Source organism: Rhopalosiphum maidis, chromosome 2 (assembly GCF_003676215.2).
Source record: "Rhopalosiphum maidis isolate BTI-1 chromosome 2, ASM367621v3, whole genome shotgun sequence".
Classification (NCBI taxonomy): domain Eukaryota; kingdom Metazoa; phylum Arthropoda; class Insecta; order Hemiptera; family Aphididae; genus Rhopalosiphum; species Rhopalosiphum maidis.
The window spans coordinates 68,545,439-68,564,448 of NC_040878.1; the positions used below are offsets into that span (position 1 = coordinate 68,545,439).

The 19,010-nt window shown below is 27.3% G+C and overlaps 1 protein-coding gene across 1 annotated transcript; it reads left to right on the forward strand.

The window, feature by feature from the left end:
• The first annotated feature begins 3,948 nt into the window (after positions 1-3,948).
• On the forward strand, positions 3,949-17,080 carry LOC113555033 (nose resistant to fluoxetine protein 6-like). The gene is made up of 13 exons (XM_026959320.1): positions 3,949-4,442; positions 5,179-5,405; positions 6,421-6,638; positions 7,653-7,744; positions 7,895-8,088; positions 8,324-8,493; positions 8,623-8,791; positions 14,678-14,871; positions 15,222-15,363; positions 15,455-15,644; positions 15,769-15,911; positions 16,090-16,199; positions 16,422-17,080. Exons 1-12 carry the CDS (start codon positions 4,166-4,168, stop codon positions 16,156-16,158), a joined length of 2,085 nt encoding a protein of 694 aa, XP_026815121.1. The 5' UTR covers positions 3,949-4,165; the 3' UTR covers positions 16,159-16,199; positions 16,422-17,080.
• Positions 17,081-19,010: the final 1,930 nt, after the last annotated feature.

The window sequence follows — 19,010 nt, forward strand, 5'->3', positions numbered from 1 at the left end:
AGTAGACTTGAAATTAAAATTTTAAAATGTCTTCAATAATCACACATGCAAAAAATATAAAATATGTGACTACCAATTACCAATTTTTTATATCACTTTTAAATCACAAAATGATAACATTTTTAAAAATGTAGATAACTAATACATGATAATACCTACCTAAATTGAATAGGAATAAATAATGATAGATAATAAGAAATAGCGAAGCATTCGTGTGTCACGAGTATCAACCTTTCAATAAAATTTCAAGTCACTATTACACCTAAGCTGAAATAGATTTAGGGTTGTTTGGGATGAGGGATGAACTATTCATCAGTCACTTTACCAAAAAAAACTAAAATTAATTGTTTATATACTAATTGCGCTCTAAACATTTTAGGATCGATCGACCAATTGCACTCAAAACAATTTACAATACAGAAGGAAAATGTATTAGTTATTTGAAATAATTATTATTTATAATATAATAAATTAAATCATTTACCGATTTTTTTGTGAGTGTTAATACATAATATAATAGAAATAAATAAATAATTTTTTTCGCATTGTAAAAGTTACCTATCTTTTGATCGTCAATTATTCAAAATTAAATACCAGTTACATTACATTATAGTTCGTTTCATAAAATTCCCGATTTCCCGATGTATTATACCCAGTTACTTTAACCAGTAATCAATTGATCAATAAATAAATTTTAGTTTTCAAGTATTTATGTGTTATACGAGTGCAATTGCTATACTTTGTAACGTCACGGAATTTTAGGCTATTTTATTAAAATATTATCAAACCTCCCAAATCCAATATATAATTAATCTATGTTATCGTACACTCGTGAATTCAATATTATTATGATAAACATAATTGTTATGCAATATCTGTTCAAACATTTTGGTTATTTTGCTAACACACAACTTTCGCTGATGTACCACAATAGCATGATGAGCTAAGCACACCCGTATGAGACCGTAGCGGTCGAAGTAGCCAACACCTCATATTCATCACTTGCACTGTCGTCGTCATATTTGTAATGTATACTCGACTTTGTCCCCCTCCCCGTTTCTGTCAATAAAATGATCACAATTTCCCGTTTTTTCACAATCTTACTACGTTTTTCTTTCTCTTATTTAACAATAATCTATAAACTTATATATATCGTACAGGTGTACGTACATAAAATGTATATGTATATATATATATATTCGTGTGTGTATGTTACGGGTAAAGTGGGGTAGTCGGGCATTGTGCACAGTACCCATCAATTTCGGGTAAAGTAATCAGTTAGTAATAATTGTTTACTATGACCGGTCATTCTATAACAATGTCTGGACAATTTGGATTTTATATTTTATATATATATAAGTTCCACCAACTTGACCTTACGCGTTACGGCTTATAGGTCACGAATCAAGTGTTCCTCTTGGTTCGTAGGTAGTTTTTGGGCATTAAAAAACCCAAACTCTTACAACTTTTCCTAAAATATAAGAAGCACAATTGGTATACTGACCCTAAAATATAAGAAGAGCAATTGGTCCATGACCAATTATTCAATAGCTGCATACTAATTAGTGAATGTATTCCAAACATGGTATATTCTGCAGACAGTAAATTCGGCAGGTGATTATGTTTAAATAAATATATTCAGTATACAGCAATAGTTATTATTCAATATCAATGTAATTTTAAATTAAAATTATAGTAACAAATGTTAATTTTTATTATCATTGATTTGAAAATGATGTGTGTTGTTTTTATTTTTTGTATGAAACACTTTTTTAAAAGACAAAATGCTTAGATCATCAATGTCGATGGAGGTTTATTGTGTGAAATTGGATCTAATTAGTACTTTTGGCCTCTGGGAAGTCGACAACTAAAATGATTAATATTTTTTTTTTATAATCGGGAAAAACTAATAAAAATTTCGTTAACTCATTAACATTTTAATATTATTATTAAAAATAATTGTTTGGTTACCTTCTTACCTTGGTAAAAGTTAAAAGACTATCTTCGCTCAGAATTTTTATTATTCGTCGTGTAAAATTATACGTCATTCATTATACAGCACCTACCTAAATTTTCTACTTGTCTATGATCTATTTATTCCTATATCTATTTATATTTTAATAAGTGTTTACTAGGTAGCACTATAAGCCACAAAGAACTAATAATAATATTTATGTGCTCCCGGGATTGGGGCATGACCGCATGGACACAAGGCACATACATTAACCATAAGGTGGCCCTCATGCCACCTACTTTATATGTTTAAATATGCTCTGTTTTAATCATTTATTAATGATAGATCTATGCAATAGATATAAAAATACACACAATTGAAAAATAATATGTAGCACTATAAGCCATAAAGAAGTAATAATAATATTTATGTGCTTCCGGGATTGGGGCATGACCGCATGGACACAAGGCACATACATTAACCATAATGTGGCACTCATGCCACCTACTTTATATGTTTAAATATGCTCTGATTTAATCATTTATAAATGATAGTTCTATGCAATAGATATAAAAATACATACAATTTAAAAATAATACTAAGCAATATTGGTAATTATTATAAAATAATTTAAAAATAAAAAGAGGTAAGCAAGTGTGTACCGTTATGATGTACCTACTCAATGATATTTTGTTGTGTACAAATAACGATTAAACACGAAAACAGTTTATCAGCCTAAATCGCTAATAACATTTCATGTTATGTTTTTCATATTTCTAATTAAGAAAGTAATTTATTTTACTATTAGTAATATTAGAGTAGATTTATTTTTGGAAAAACATTACATTTGAAAATAACATCGTGTGTATTAAATATAATGATACACCTATGTAAAAGTTTAAATCTTCGTGAATAATATTTTACTTTTATAACAAAATAATTATTAATTATCTTCGTTATTTGTCGTTAGAATACGTAATTTTGTTTAAATTTAAATTTCTTTAAATTACCATAAATTTGGCTTTTCAGTAGATATTTTTTTATATTTAAATAGGTTGAAAAACTAATTATGAACATTGTATTAGATTTTTAAATTTTAGTTTGAAAAACAAAAAATATATGAATTTTATCAAAACTGTATATTTAAACGTTTACAAAAAACATTATAATAATATCGATTTTTGATATTTTATAATTGAAAATGAATAACGTATCAGAAGCGTTATATTAATTTTTCAATCATTTTTACTTAGTTATTTGTTTTCATATAAAAAACAACATATCAACAATTGCTTGAGGAGAAATAGTTATCTACTTACCAAAAATATTTAAAGGATACACGAAGCACAATAATCAAATATTGTAAAAAATAGATAACAGTGAGGTCATGTATGAACACTTACCTATCAAAAGCATGTATTATGATTGCACTTTGAGATTTTTGTACAAAAATTACGAAGAGAACAATGGATTATACAAAACAAAAAGTATAAATATTTAAGTAATTATTAAAATATTGTCTATACATTTTTGGCATTTAACATTGGTCTTTAATCTATTTTAGACTAAATCTGTGCATAAAATAAAAATCATTAATATTAAAAAAATGTAATAATCCTCATTGAAAACATAGTCCATACTCCGCGATACGAATTTTTATAATGTGTAAACATTTAACAAATCTTTCAAAATATTATATTGAACTTAAGACTACTATACAATTGTTATGTTTTTAAGGTTATTTAAAACCAAATTGAAGTAAGCCCAAATAATACAAAAAAATGTTTAATACTTAAACAACATCAATTAAATTTATAATTAATTTTACTGAATTATACAAAAGTTTGTATTCAAATCATATACAGAGTTTTAATTAGTTCTGTGATGCATTGTATTATAATGTATATTACATTATAACAGTAATTAACATAATATTGTCAATATAAGTACCTAACATATTCCTCCTAATAATTTGCATTATATTATGACGCGAGATCACGATTGTGATTTGTGATATTATAAATAATGCATACCATATATTCATATCGAGAATTTCAGTCCCACCCAATGATCCTCTTTGATACGTCACATTTTTTGAAGTGCTACAACAAGGATAAAACGGTGCCCTATCGTAATTTTGTGTGTAATGTATAATTTGGTTTTCTTTTCTGAAATCGTCCGGTCGAGTATTTTCATAGAATATTATACAATATGTCAGAGCTGTCAATACGAGCCATCGCTATCTTAGTGTCGGCATTGCACATCGTTCTGGTGCAGTCGTCCGAAGGTAAGTCGAGAACCAACGTCGGTGAGTATATTATCTCGGAGGAGAATGTTGACGATCTCATACCCGATGTTTGGGTGTCCGATATGTTTTACCGGGCACTGGCCAACTTCACCTTGCGGCGAGCGCCTGGCACGGATTGTCGCCGCCAATCCGCAGTGTACGAGACACATTTACGCAATCACACCAGTTGGGCCGTCAGAAGTGAGTTTATCATAATACTATGTTATACTATATTCAAATCGGACGACCATAATGATTGCATCGTCAGTCCTTGTCGTGTGTTATTCTACGAGACGAATTGAGCTTCATTCGAGTATAATTTTATTTAGATGGTTATAAAAAAAATCATACGAATAATTTTTTATTCGAGTAATATTGTTTTCGAATAATTATCTATACTCTGTCCAACGTAAATACGCCTCTATCTCATACACGGAATTGGATAAAATATTATCTAGATGATTAATCGAATTTCAAAACTATACTCGAATGAAGCTCAACTCTGCTCGTAGAGTAACACACGACAAAGACCGACGACGCAATCATTATGATCGTCCGATTTGAATATAATATAACATAATATTATGATATTATTGTGGATGTGATTTGAAAAGAATGCTTACGCCATTCAATCTTTCAATAATAACAATAATAATAATAATATAATACATTATATTTAAATTCAGAATTTTCGAAATTTTAAGTACACTTATGAACCATAATATAAAATGTTTAGATTTACCAGTGAACCATTTAAAAAGTGTACTTAATATGGGAAGTGGCATTATGACATATAGTGTTAAAAAAAATTTGATAACTATTTGATATCTTATATTATATTTTTTTTAACCTTGAAAAAAGTTCGTATTAAATAACTTTAAATTATTGATTTATTTTAGTGTGTCAGGTCATAACAACAAATCTATTTTTATTTTAGTGCGAGAATCCTGGAACCGATATCCAGTCGGCATACTTGTGGGTAACACATATCAAATGGGTGACTACGACGAATGTGTTGATTTAGGAGTACGTTATCCAGTGAAAGGACAGTACTGTTTGTCTGAAATAAAACTAATTCCACCGACAGGCAGAAATTACAGCTTCGAGAGAACGGAAGATTTAGACGATTTCGGTATCAACCATGCTTGGAAAACCGTTCTAGGAGTAAGTTATTGTTGTTTTAAAACCTATCTATATGTCTACATAAAATAAACCATGGTTATTTATCAGTTATTATTTACTGTTGTCCATTTTTTTAGATAGTGTAGGGTTTCATTGAAACTTATATTATAAAAAGAATAGAATTTGTTTACATTAATCATTAATTACACGTAATTTCGTTTTGCATATTTTTAAATATTTTATTGCTTTATTATTACCAACAACATTAACAAAAATCATTTAATCGGCTTATACAATGTTTTATTATTATTATTTTTTTTTTTTGTTATTATGTATAAACTAATAGTTCTTTAAAATATATACATTTTTTTTTATAGTTTATCTTTTAAATTTAATTTAAAAAAAGTTTCCATTAGGTTACTACCATAACCAGTAATGGATGTTTTAAATTAAAATTCAATAATAATAAATTATTATGTATGAAAAAAAACATTTCTGAGTAGAAACTGTTTAATGTTTTGGTAACGTTTAAAATACATATTCAACTTTTTATAAGTGATTGAGCTTACATTTCTATGAATATCGTCAAAATCACGAAAATTTTAAAATTATTTCGTAGTTAAAAATGCAGTGTATTTCTAGTTTTAATACCCACCTCAGACTAACAAATTTAACCCAAAATATCTCATCATAGTTTTCTTTTCTGTAAATATACAATGTTATAATGTTCAGTCAACAATCTTAAAAATATTTTACAAGAATTTTTATAAGTTATTCGTGAAATGTCAAAAATATTCTAACAATAATCTAAAAATATTGTTTCAAATACCTATGAAGTTTAAATTTCAATGAAAAAATTGTTGAAAATTGTACTAAAGATTTTTTTATTGGTTAAGTTATTAAATAAAATAGAAAATTAACTAATTAGTTAAGTTAAAAAACTAAGCTTGGACTTTTTAACCAGATAACTCTATCCATTGTCAATTGTTATAGTTCAATAATTATACATCAAACTTTCACACATATTTTAAGTTATATAGTATGGTAAAAATTGCAGTGGGGTGATTATCAGGATCAAATACAACGAAACGTTTTGAAATTGGGAATGTGCATACCAGACACTTGTTCGGCATTAGATTTACAGACATCACTACAAAGTGAATTTGATGAGGCGTTTCACCCCGAACATTTCAAAACTATCGTCAAAGTAGACCCGATAATGTGTAGGGTCCGTGAAGATATGTTTCCGTACGATACATCGTATTATGTTACCATGTAAGAAATATTATTATTGTTGTATTTTATGCCGTCACTAATCATAAATGTAGTCAAATTCTAATGTTGGAGAAAATTATTTTATATTTAAACTCCATTAAATTTTACTACAAAGTTAACAGTAAAAACTTTTACATGACATTGCCTTATATGTATTTTAAATAACGAATACATTTCCATCGTTCAATATCATTTATCAATAGTATATGAAATAAAAATTGTGATCCTTCTATAATAGATATACACTTTTTTATTTTTCTGGTGAAAATAACATTACACAGTCTACCGTAGCACCTAAACACACAACATCCATTAAGATAAGTGATTTATATATAGCTATACTGTAGTGTAATATAGGTAATTTTAATAATTCATATTATTTTATACTGCAGATAACCACGTCATTAGCAAAATGTTCATATAAATAATACACAGAGTGGAATAGATAGACTTGGCACAAAATAAAAATTATGCCATTTTAAAGTATGACAAAAATTGTTAATATTATATGTGATGAGTAGGTAAAAATTTAAAGAAATATACTTATGTCAGTAAATTATCAAAAATCATATTTTTAAATAAGTTATTATGTTCCAAATTAATTTAATCAAAAAATATTGATATTTTAAAAAAATTCTAAAAAATAAATAATTTGACTTAAATAAATCTTTTTATAATAAAAATTGTTCTTATCATCAGATTCACAAATTGGCTATTATAAATTTATCCAAAAAAATGTAAATCAAAATTTAATTTTTAATTTTCAGTACTAAAAAATAAACATAAAAAAATATTAAATTATACATTTATTAGAACAAAATTTATTCCAAAAGTCAGTTCTATCCGTTACATCCTGTTTAGTATAGTGATTTCTATAGCTAATAATTCGTATTGTGTGATACTGATAATCACGTTATTAGTAAAATGTTCATATGAATAATATAAAGTAGTCTTAATTGAACATTTTATGTAAATATTTGTTTTAAAATACTTCATGTAGGTAAAAATTTTTAGATGGATATTTTCACTACTCGTTGTGATTTGTTGCGGTGTAACGTTGCATCATTTTATAAGAATATCTTACCAACAGAATAAAAACAAAAACGGTGAGCAGTAAACGAATAATTTACGTATAATATATTGTTTATTCTATTCTATATTTTAATCTATTTATTTATTTTTTATAATATGTACAAATGGCATAAATTAAATAGCAGTATTTATGATATTTGACAATTGTTAAAATCTATTTTTAGGTGAAGTTCCTAATTCATTTTTATACGATTTTTCATTTATTGTATCAATCAAATCATTGTTGAAATTCGAGAAAGATAACGAATTAAATTATTTTTATACCTCAAAAACAATAACGACGTTCTGTGTTGTGTATGCACATAAATTCATTTTTTTGTTGTCAAATCCTTTTAGTAACTCTAAGTTTTTGGAAAATGTAAGTTGAGAAATATATTGCTAATAAAAATATAATATATTATGTCCTGGCTTAATTTACTTCATACTAGCAATAGATACTAATCTTATTTTTACTTTTTTTTGCAAAGTGTGTCTTAGATTACTTTATGCTCTTGGTATAAAAACCTATTTTGTACACATCCAATTAAAATAAATAAAATTACAACTTAATCCTTTGTATGCTTTAATTAACTAAATTATGTTAAAAATTACAGATATATCTCAACGGGCCAGCTATAATTTTGACCAGTTTTAACGCCGTTGATCCATTTTTTTTCATAAGTGGTTTTATCATGTATATTAACCTTTCTCGAAAATTTCGAAAACCAAAGGACGAATCGGTTTGGAAAACACTTCTAATGCCAATCATTGAGCGAATTCTCAGGTTTTTTTCAAATTATATTTATATTTGTATAAATAATTTTTCTAAATTTCCATAATTATTTATATTTTATAAGATATACTATAAGAAGCACTATATAATAAACTTTTAATAACTCTCATATCGTTATAGATTATTACCGGCTTATTGCACGATAATGGCAATAACGGCACATATAATACCCCATCTCGGAGACGGCCCTTTGTGGCCGTTAAAGACCTGGGAGGAAGCAGAAATATGTAAAAACTATTGGTGGACGAACCTGTTGTTTATAAGCAATTATGTTGACATCAAGTATCAGGTAATACGATTTATTATATTCTAAAATAATACGGTTTTTTTTTATAAGCTAAAATTATATTATATATACGGGGTGATTCTTTTATCATGAACCACTCATTATTTCAAAAAGTATTCATATTTTCGAAAACATTTTTTTACATAGTTTCAAGTTGTTGAAAAATTAACGTTTTTATTAAAAAAATATTTTTTTAAATATTTTTTATCCTTATATTTTTTTAAGTTTTTTACTTTTTTGAATGATAACATAGTTTTGATTTCATATTCCAAAGCAGAATAATTTAGGGCAAGTAGTTTATGAGTTATACGTATTTAAAGTTTAGACAAGCGGAGTAGTGGTCAAACATTTTGCGGGGTATCTCCGTACCATTCAACTCCATGCATCAAAACTTTAAATACTTATAACTCATCAACTACTTACCCTATATTTGATTTGTATGTATCAAAATATTCAGAAAAATATTCTTCCTTGGAATATGAAACTAAAACTATGTTGTCATTCAAAAAAGTAAGAAACTTAAAACAAACTAAGGGTAAAAAATATTTAAAAATATAATTTTTTTTAAAAAAAATGTTGATTTTTTTAACAACTTAAAACAATGTAAAAAATATTTTCAAAAACATGAATACTTTTTGAAATAATGAGCGGTTCATGATAAAAGAATCGCCCTGTTAACATTTTTTTTATTATTAGATAAAGCCTCGGCAAGTGTAGCCTTTGGCAAAAATAAATTACATAATATGTTTACACTTGATGAACTTGATCTTGAATTACATTGTATACATACCAGTTAAAATTAATAAATAAACTTAAACTTAATAATAAATTAATAACAGTTATCATTTATTCTAAGTAGTCTAGGTGTAGACCTTCAAAAATAATGTTGGATATTCTTACTGTTCGTCTCTCTGTTTTGAATATATAGCATTTGAATATGATGTGTTAAATCGTGATAGGTAGTGGCGTATTTTTTTTTTTGCGGGGGGGAGGTGCTAAATATCCCAGCATGTTATTACCTACGGATAAAGTGATAAATAAAAAAACACAACTATTAACAATCAAAATCTTATAAAAGTGTGATGTTGGCTGAAATTACTACATGTCAATGTCTTCATGACCATTTTTCAAAATGTTATATATATGTTACGGTCAAAAGCCGAAATCGGGCAAACCTCAGAAATACCCGGGTAAAACGTAAATTTTCCACAATCCTCGGGCAAAATGTCATATTTCGGCTTTTGACCGGGCAAACCTAGTTACAACCAACCTCATTCGGGCAAAACCGCCAAAACCGTATCAAGTAAGTAAGTCAGTGACTTTTATCGTAAAAATAAAACCGTAGAGTTTTAAATACGTTCGCTAATATTATATACAAATTTAAAAATTATAAAATAAGTATTATTGTACAAATATAATTGAATAAACTTAAACAATAAAAAAAATAAACATAATATAATAATATTAGGTACTCTTATAATGTTAAAATAAAAAATGAAAAAAATTAATACATTTAAACCTCAAAACCGTATACTGACTTTTATCGTAAGGGTAAAACCGTACAAATGTATTAAATACAAATAGTAATTTTTATCGTACGATTTTATTAAGATTATAGATGACCACGCGTATCTTATTAATTTATCGCTGTTATTGTATTTTATCAACTCGTTATATTAAAGGTACACAATATACACCTTATCTAAATGGTACAATATTGTACTGTAGTTCGTATTTTTGTGAGCTTATATTAGTACGTCTTTAGCAATAGCTAACGAAATGTGTGTGTCTGATTTTAAAACTAAATTTGAATTAAAACTTAAAAAAATTACAAAAAGTGAATGCAAAAACTGTAAGTAAAGTTGCATACAATCTTATAGATATTTTTTGTATATTTGGAGTTCCGTGCATACTACAATCAGACGATGGTAGAGAGTTTGTGAATCATATTATAAATGATTTAGTTCTAATGTAGAATGGTTTAAAAATTGTATATAGGAAGCCACGTCATTCGCAAAGTCAGTGGAGTGTTGAGCGAGCTAACCAGGATATCGAAAAAATCATTTATGCTTGGATGGAAGAAAATCAGTCTAGAAAGTGGAGTGAAGGATTGAGATTTTGTCAATTTGCCAAAAATAATGCTTATCATGCTGGCATCAAACAACCTCCATATGAAGCTGTTTGGAAAAAAAGTTGGTCTTGAATTAAAAATGTCATTTTTACCCAATGATATAATTAATAATGTAAATGACGAAAATGACTTACAGTAATTTGTAGAAAATGAAAATGAAAATGAAATGGAGGTATTAATTGAAAATGAAAATGAAGTGGAGGTTTTAAATGAAAATGAAAAAATTTTAGTCAACCTATCTGAACAAAAACCAAATTTTAAAAAAGCACGGAAAAAGGCTACTGATGGATTTAGTTGCGCAAGCAAAAAAAATGAAATTACTGAGTGAAAATCAATTTCCACCTCTAACAGTCGAAACGACAGTAAAAATTCCAGTGCCTTGTGTTGATAGAGGAAAATTCGATGCAAATAATGTGTTAGGTGTTATATTAAGTGTTACTGATGATGGATTCTATAAAATAGGAACCAAAAATAGAATTTTGTAATCACTTTATGCCAGAATCCAAATATTTCAATGCAAGGAACAATTTATTAGTAGAAATTATGTACCGAATATCGAAATACCACTGAGGACTGCTAGTACTCAAATTCATTAACTGGAGGACAAGGGTTTATTTTTTGTTCTTGCAAAACTAAGTGCACTACGAGACGATGCAAATGTAAACAACAAAATATTTTGTGTAGTTCTAAATGCCATGGTTCTAATATGTATAGAAACAAATAAACAAAAATATTATATTTTTATTATTATATTCAATTATATCTGTACAATATTTTTTATTAATTATTTATTTTAACATTATAAGAGTACCTAATATTATTATATGTTTATTTTTATACGAGTGCTTAATATCATTATATTTTTATTATTATTTAAGTGTATTCAATTATATCTGTATAATATTTTATGATTATTATTTTTTTGTATTTAATATTAGTGGTTATTTAAAACGCTACAGTTTGGCTCAAGTGAGATTTAAATGTATTAATTAAGTTAATTCAATTATATTTGTATAATAATATTTATTTTATAATTATTTGTATATAATATTAGCGAACGTATTTAAAACTCTACGGTTTTGGCGGATTTTCCCAAATGAGGTTGGTCATAACTAGGTTTGCCCGATCAAAAGCCGAAATATGACATTTTGCCCAAGGATTGTGGGCAATTCGCGTTTTGCTCGAGCATTTCTGAGGTTTGCCCGATTTCGACTTTTTCCCGTAACATATACATATAAGCTCAACAGAAATTAAAATTTAATAGTTGGGGGTGGTCAATGTTTGTGTCGCAAAATTTAATCGATTGAAATAATGTATGTTCATACAAAAATATCTATAGCACTGTAACTTCATTATATGAACTATAGTGTTCATAGATAATTATAACTAATTATATCGCAATATCGTGTACCTTTTTCTTTTTACTTCAAAATGTTTTTGTCTAAATCTAAATTTTTGTTCATCTCCATTTAACTAAACTATATCTTTCCATTCGTAATAAAACTATTTTTTTTTTATTTATTTTTTTTTGCAAGAAAATATACAATCTACATCATGACGTGGATATAATAAATATATGTGCTATAAGATATAAAGAGAAAAAAAATAATAGAGCATGAAGTACATAATTTGGGGAAAGAAGCCACCCAGTGATGACACTTTCAGTTTGAATTAAATCCTGAAGAATTTATTTAGTTTCATTAATTGTTTTTTTTTATTTTATCGTAATAGGTTTCTACACCAATTACGTTTAAGTTACCTTGGAGAGCCACCTGGGATTGTGAGGGATGATAAATTCTTGATGAGAGCATTTGAATGAGTAGAAAGACGGTGATGAAATTGTCTATAGAAACGTTTGGCTTCGTCATGAATAGTTTTTTGGTTACAATCTATGTGTAGAGTAAAGTATGATATATATGGAAAAGCATTTACTATTTTTCTTAATGTCATGTTTTGAAAAGTTGTATCTTATTTAGATTGGACTTTTTAGCATTTCCCCATAGCTGGAGCCCGTATGTCCACATGGGTTTTAATAAGGATTTGTACGTAAGAAGTTTAATATTGACAGGGGTGACCTTGTTACCAATTAAATATTTAAGCATACGTAGCCTATTGTTTAGGGATAGTCTTTTTTCACGTATGTGTTGGGCCCAAGTTAAACATTTATCAAGCGTTATACCAAGGTATTTTACTGTGGACAATGAAGGGATAGGGGTACCGTAGAGTAGTACATTTGGACTAAGGGTTTGCTTAAGTGTGAAAGTAGTGTGTACTGATTAACTTTGATTAACTTTAAATTTCCATTTAATATACCAGTTTTCCATTAGCTCCAGATGAGTTTGCAAATATAAAGAGGCCAAGAATGGGTCTTGATTAATCGAGATAATCGCTTTATCATCAGCATAGTCTACAACTGAGGTGTTTGGTGATGTGAGTTGATCAGGGACGAAGATATTAAAGAGTAATGGAGAAAAAATACCACCTTGAATAACTCCGGCATTTATACTTGATATTTCAGACGTGGCAGATCCATAGCATATTTTAATTGAGCTATCTGTGAGATTTGTGTTTGATAAGTAAGAAGTAAGATGAAGGAAGAGGATTTTTGTTTACTTTGTGAAAAGTACATTGGTTACTTGTCTAACCTTAAATAGTCTAAACTCCAGTTCTTCTTTGATATTTTTAATTGGTGTGGAATAATGTAAGTTACGTATAACAATTCTTAAAGGTTTATTCTCTCTAAGCTGATAAGTATTATATTCCGCGTTTTCGTCCTAACCTAACCTCGTATTCGTCCTTAAAGAAACGAATTAGAGTTCTGTGTGATTCCGAGTTTAAAATTTGTATTTTTAGTCTATCTGCAGGAGATTTACAGATAAAGTTATCCATACCAATTATTTCAATTAGCCTAGCGCATAGTTCAGAAAAGTCCTCAACTCCTTTTACAAAAATTGGAGGAAGTGGTTTTTTTCTGGATGTTAGAGTCAGTGTCAATGTCAATTTGTTATGTAAGGAGTGTGGAGGAATTTGTAGGTAGATTTTTATCTTGTCTAAGAACTCCATAACGATTTTGCGATGCAAACATTTATTTTTATTTTTTTGACTTTTTGGTTAAATAGTTGGTGAAGTTGGTGGTTCAGAAGAGGTAGAGTGATTTCTTTTGCTATTGGATTTCTTAACAGACGTTAATACGCGATAGCGTACACAAGTAATTAGGCTTATTTTGGCGGCAGCGATAGGAACGACGTATCGATTACGCCAGATGTGTTGGTAGTAGTAATAATTTTTGAAAAAAGAAAAAAAAATTACACTGGTGTGATCCTTTCACTTCGATTCGTAGAAGCTTGAGGAATACTGATTGTTATGTTATTTTAACATACACAACAATTCGAATTTCGATCATACGTACCATGATATAGCTCGTGCTATTTTATAATAGATTTTAAAATTAATTAGCGAGATCATTAATTAATAAGAGCGCAAAAACGCGTATATCGAACAACTGCTATCGCTAGATGTGTAATAAAACTATATTTAAAATTATTATACACATTTGCATTGTTACATATTTTTGTTTTTTATTTCGATATGATACATTTCATGCACGTAAATTTTTAACACCATAATTTCAACTAATATATACACCACTATGTATGAATAAAATTATAACTATAAATAATTAATAATTATACATCAATAATATGATTGATAAAATTCCAATTTTTTGTTGACTAACTTTATATTTATTGCTATTGTAGTGCCTATATATGAGTTGGCACTTGTCGTGTGATATGCAGTTTTTTATAATCGGAGTTATCGTCGTTTACATTTTAACGAAGAATCAAAAAAAAGGAATTGCATTGCTGGGCACTATAATTGGTCTGTCGATATCCGTGCCGTTCATAATCACGCTTTTGACAGGACGAGATGGAATACATAAATTTCCAGTACAGTAAGTTAAGAATTTGAAAATGACAATTCAAACGTTTAATAGAATAGTTCAAAAAATCGAATGACCAAAAAAATCTTTATTTAGTACCTATTCTCTTGATAAAGTCCAACATTTTGAGTGCTTTTTTACAAGTTTAATTTATAAATGATCGAGGACACAAATTATTATAATTATTAGTAATGACAATCTTTGGCTTAGCTAAAACGCCTTTTATTATTTAATTATAAAATTTTCAATAATAAATAATAAAAATACGACATATTCATAATATAATATATATATATATATATTTGTGTGTGTGGATGTGTATATTATTTGTATATAACATAATAATAATATAACGTTTATAGATATCTACTGTACATGAGAAATATTCTATCGTTAAACAAGTCGTACCGACCAAGTTACATGAGGGCAACACCATTTTTCAGTGGCTTAGCTACGAGCATAGTAGTCGAAAAATTCAAAAGAAAAAATGTTAAATTCTCACAAGTAAGTGTTATTGTGTATTTTATAAATTTAATTTAATGGTATTTTTATTGAAATATAGAATTGTTATGTATTGTTTATGTATCGTGTATAGATAGTAGTCCACAGTGGATTGTTTGCTATTTGGACGTTTGGTTTTTGGGTTCAGTTTTACGGTGCTGTATTCTATACGAGAAACAGACCTTATTATCCACTGGAACATGCCTTGTATTCGACTCTCTGTCATTGTACGTGGGCAGTAAAAGGTATTTGGATGACATTAAGCTATTTCACATCTGGTTACGGTGAGTAAATCGGATAAGGTATCACAATTCACATGTCTCAGCATAACCAATTTAAATATTAATTATCCCAATGATAGACATCAATGGGGCTTTATTAATGTATGGCTATTTCATTTTTATACAGGTTTTCTCAATAATGTATTTAACAATAGATTCACTGTATTTATGGGGAAACTCACGTATACCGTTATGTTGTTGAACATCACTGTTATACATACATCTCAAAGTTCACAAAGGTTACCCATTCATATGTCGGCAAAATATTTGGTAAACACTAATATTAGTAATATTATACTCCACGTACATGATAAACATCACAACAATGTCCATTGTAAAAAATTAAAATTTATTGTAATTGTCACGTCTCTTGTTGAAAACTCTCGACGAATAAATATTATATTTATTATTATGAAAGTATATAATCTTTGATTTTATGGTATTTTAGTTTGAAGCTTGGCTCTATGATTTATTCAAATGTTATGTGGTGGCCATTATCATATATTTGATAGTTTAAGAACCGTTTGTGAAATTGACTAAAAGACTTTTTTCTCAAAGGTAAATTATTATTAGTGATTTTAAAAACTTTGTAATTGGTCGTTAAAATGATTTAGACCGTTAAATCAATACTATATTAGATGATTGTGTCCTATGACCAATGAACGATTGTTTGTTATAATAATGTGATAAACCATCATTTTTAGTATAACTACAATATTATATTATTTAGAGTAAGTAATAAAATATTAAAATTTTTCTTTTTCTTTTGATATACTCTAGGAAAAATAAAAACTCGTCGATCAATTTTGGATCACCGATTGGAAAACCAACAACTATCAGCAACAGTAATACTGTTAAAGAAGATTAATCTTACTTACAATAGGTAGTGGATTGAATTAATTATTATGAAAGCGTTATACCTGTATTATATCTATATTACTGACACATAGCAGTACCATATTGATCATAACTTCCTTAGAAATTAAAATATAAAAATAACCTAACAGGTGCAAGGGCGGAAAATAAAGAAAAAAATCATAAAAGTTGCATTTATTCTGATAGTTACTGGTATATATTTGTCTATACACTTCTTGTCATGTAAGAAATATATTGTCAGTGTTTAACTTTAAAAATAATCTTATTTGTCGTTATTAGTGTTTGTAATATTACAAAATGGCATTCTACTTAGTTTTCATATAATGGGTACATCGCATCTTTTAACGGGTTTTTCTTTATAGTATTTATACTTAACACTTGTTGTTAATTTTTTTGTTATAGCTATGATACATAAACTATTTAATATAACACATTAACACACGGAAATATGTATTTGTTTTTGTAATCCTACTTTTATTTAGCCCCTAAACTTATTATTGTAAGTTTTTTTTGTTAAATCTTTTTTATCATTATATATTTTCAATAAAGTACACTTAATTTCATACTGAATTTTTTTTTTTTATAAGTTAAAGGCTTAACGCCGTTGCATTATATTAATTTAATGTCAAAACAATGACAAACGCTAAACATAAACAATAACATTAGTCACATTCTAGGTTTTACAACGTATTTTTTACAACGACATAAATATTTAGATTAACAGTTTGTAAGTAAATAACTAAATGGTTGGTCGCTGTGGTCATCGTTTATCGGTCGTCGCATCTATATAACGCGTCGTCACTCTTCGTACACTGTTACCACCACTGCAACAATTTGAGTAATAATTGAAGATATATAAGGTATGGTGGGGTGAGGATTATTTATCTACGTCATATATATATATATATATAAAAGTTATTGAATATTTATGGTTGTTAACTTGTAAGCTGTTATTTCTAAGTTACCAACCAATCTGCTCACGGAGTCATTTATTCCCATTTGCACAATATTTGTGATTGATTTATATTACCTCATATAACCTATATATAATGTTCAGTCGTTAGCCTTTTAAAGGGGCTAGGGAAATTGAGTCCGAAATACTGTTTTTGTGGTAAACTGAGTCCCGGATTTAAAAAGGTATAAGGTAAACTGAGTTCCTGGTTATAATAGGTTTAGTTTTTAAAACAGCACATTTTCCTTCTCACTTTTACAGCCTTAAAGTACTATCTGTTATGTTAACATAACTGGCATAGTATTTAACAAAATATGCTTTTTTGCTTTTAATATCTAATATAATTCACATCGAGTTGTACATTAAGATTACAATTAATTAAATATATAATATACAAATTCAAGTTAAATTTTTTTTTTATTCATTACTATTTATTGTTATTATATACATGGAAAAAGTTTATTTGATATATTCTTAACAAATTCAAACATTGAAATATTTTTATTTTAATATTTCAACATTTCTTGTCTCAAAAAAAATTGTTTTCTATTGTTATTTTTTTCAATTTAATTATCTACCTCTTTTCACATATTTTTATGTATAATATATCTATTTAAATGTATTTAAGTAAGCAAATCGGTAATCGATAATGACTAATTTGTAACTTTAGTCAATATACAGTACTCATTGAATGTAGAGACTTTATTTTGAAGTAGGTATATCGTCGTTATTTATAAATTATTCTTTCGGAAAATATTATTATTTGGGACTCAATTTACCACTTCCGCTTTTAAAGCTGATCAATGATTTAACAAAGATTAACGGCTACACGCGAATTGCATCCCGAAATAAAAAAATTGATAAGTGTTTACACGAATTGCGTCTCGCTTTATCTTATTGACTATATAAATTGCGTCCATTAAAAGTTGTCCAAAATTATTTACACAATTTTTTACAATGGTTTGAAAAATAATAATTATATAGGTACCATTAGTATTTTTTTTACTTCATAGTAAAAATATAGATACTTATACTAAACCATTTACAAATCTCAAATCTGAATTAAATAAAAAATAATATAAATTTTCACTTAAAATAATACCTATTTACCGATTTTGAAAAAGCAATTCACTCATCATTATTAATCGTGTGACCAACAATTGGAATGAAAAGATATAGATTTCATTTAGGTCAAAGTTGGTGTGGGAAAATTCAAACGGTTGGATTGAGTGTGAATCAAGAATAAAAAAAAATGTTAAGTTTTCCACTCAAATTTTTACTAGATTTTTAATTTTTTAATTTTATATTTATAACTATTTTATTATTTCAATTATTATATTACACTCCTATAATTCAAATTTACACATTTTTTTTTTTACTTATTTCTAATTGTATAAAAATGACAAAAATCAATATTTTTAACCTACCGATAGTCATAATTTGCTATTAACAGTATTAAGTCTGTATAAAATACGTTTTTATGGTGGAACGAAATTCGTATAGTCTTTAAATATTGCCGGGATGCAATTCATATGATAGAT

Coding starts and splice junctions, on each gene's coding strand:
- LOC113555033 (XM_026959320.1), top strand. CDS start 4,166: ATGTCAGAGCTGTCAATACGAGCCATCGCTATCTTAGTGTCGGCATTG. Junction 8,089..8,323: donor ACTCTAAGTTTTTGGAAAAT/GTAAGTTGAGAA, acceptor TAAAAATTACAG/ATATATCTCAACGGGCCAGC. Junction 8,494..8,622: donor ATCATTGAGCGAATTCTCAG/GTTTTTTTCAAA, acceptor ATATCGTTATAG/ATTATTACCGGCTTATTGCA.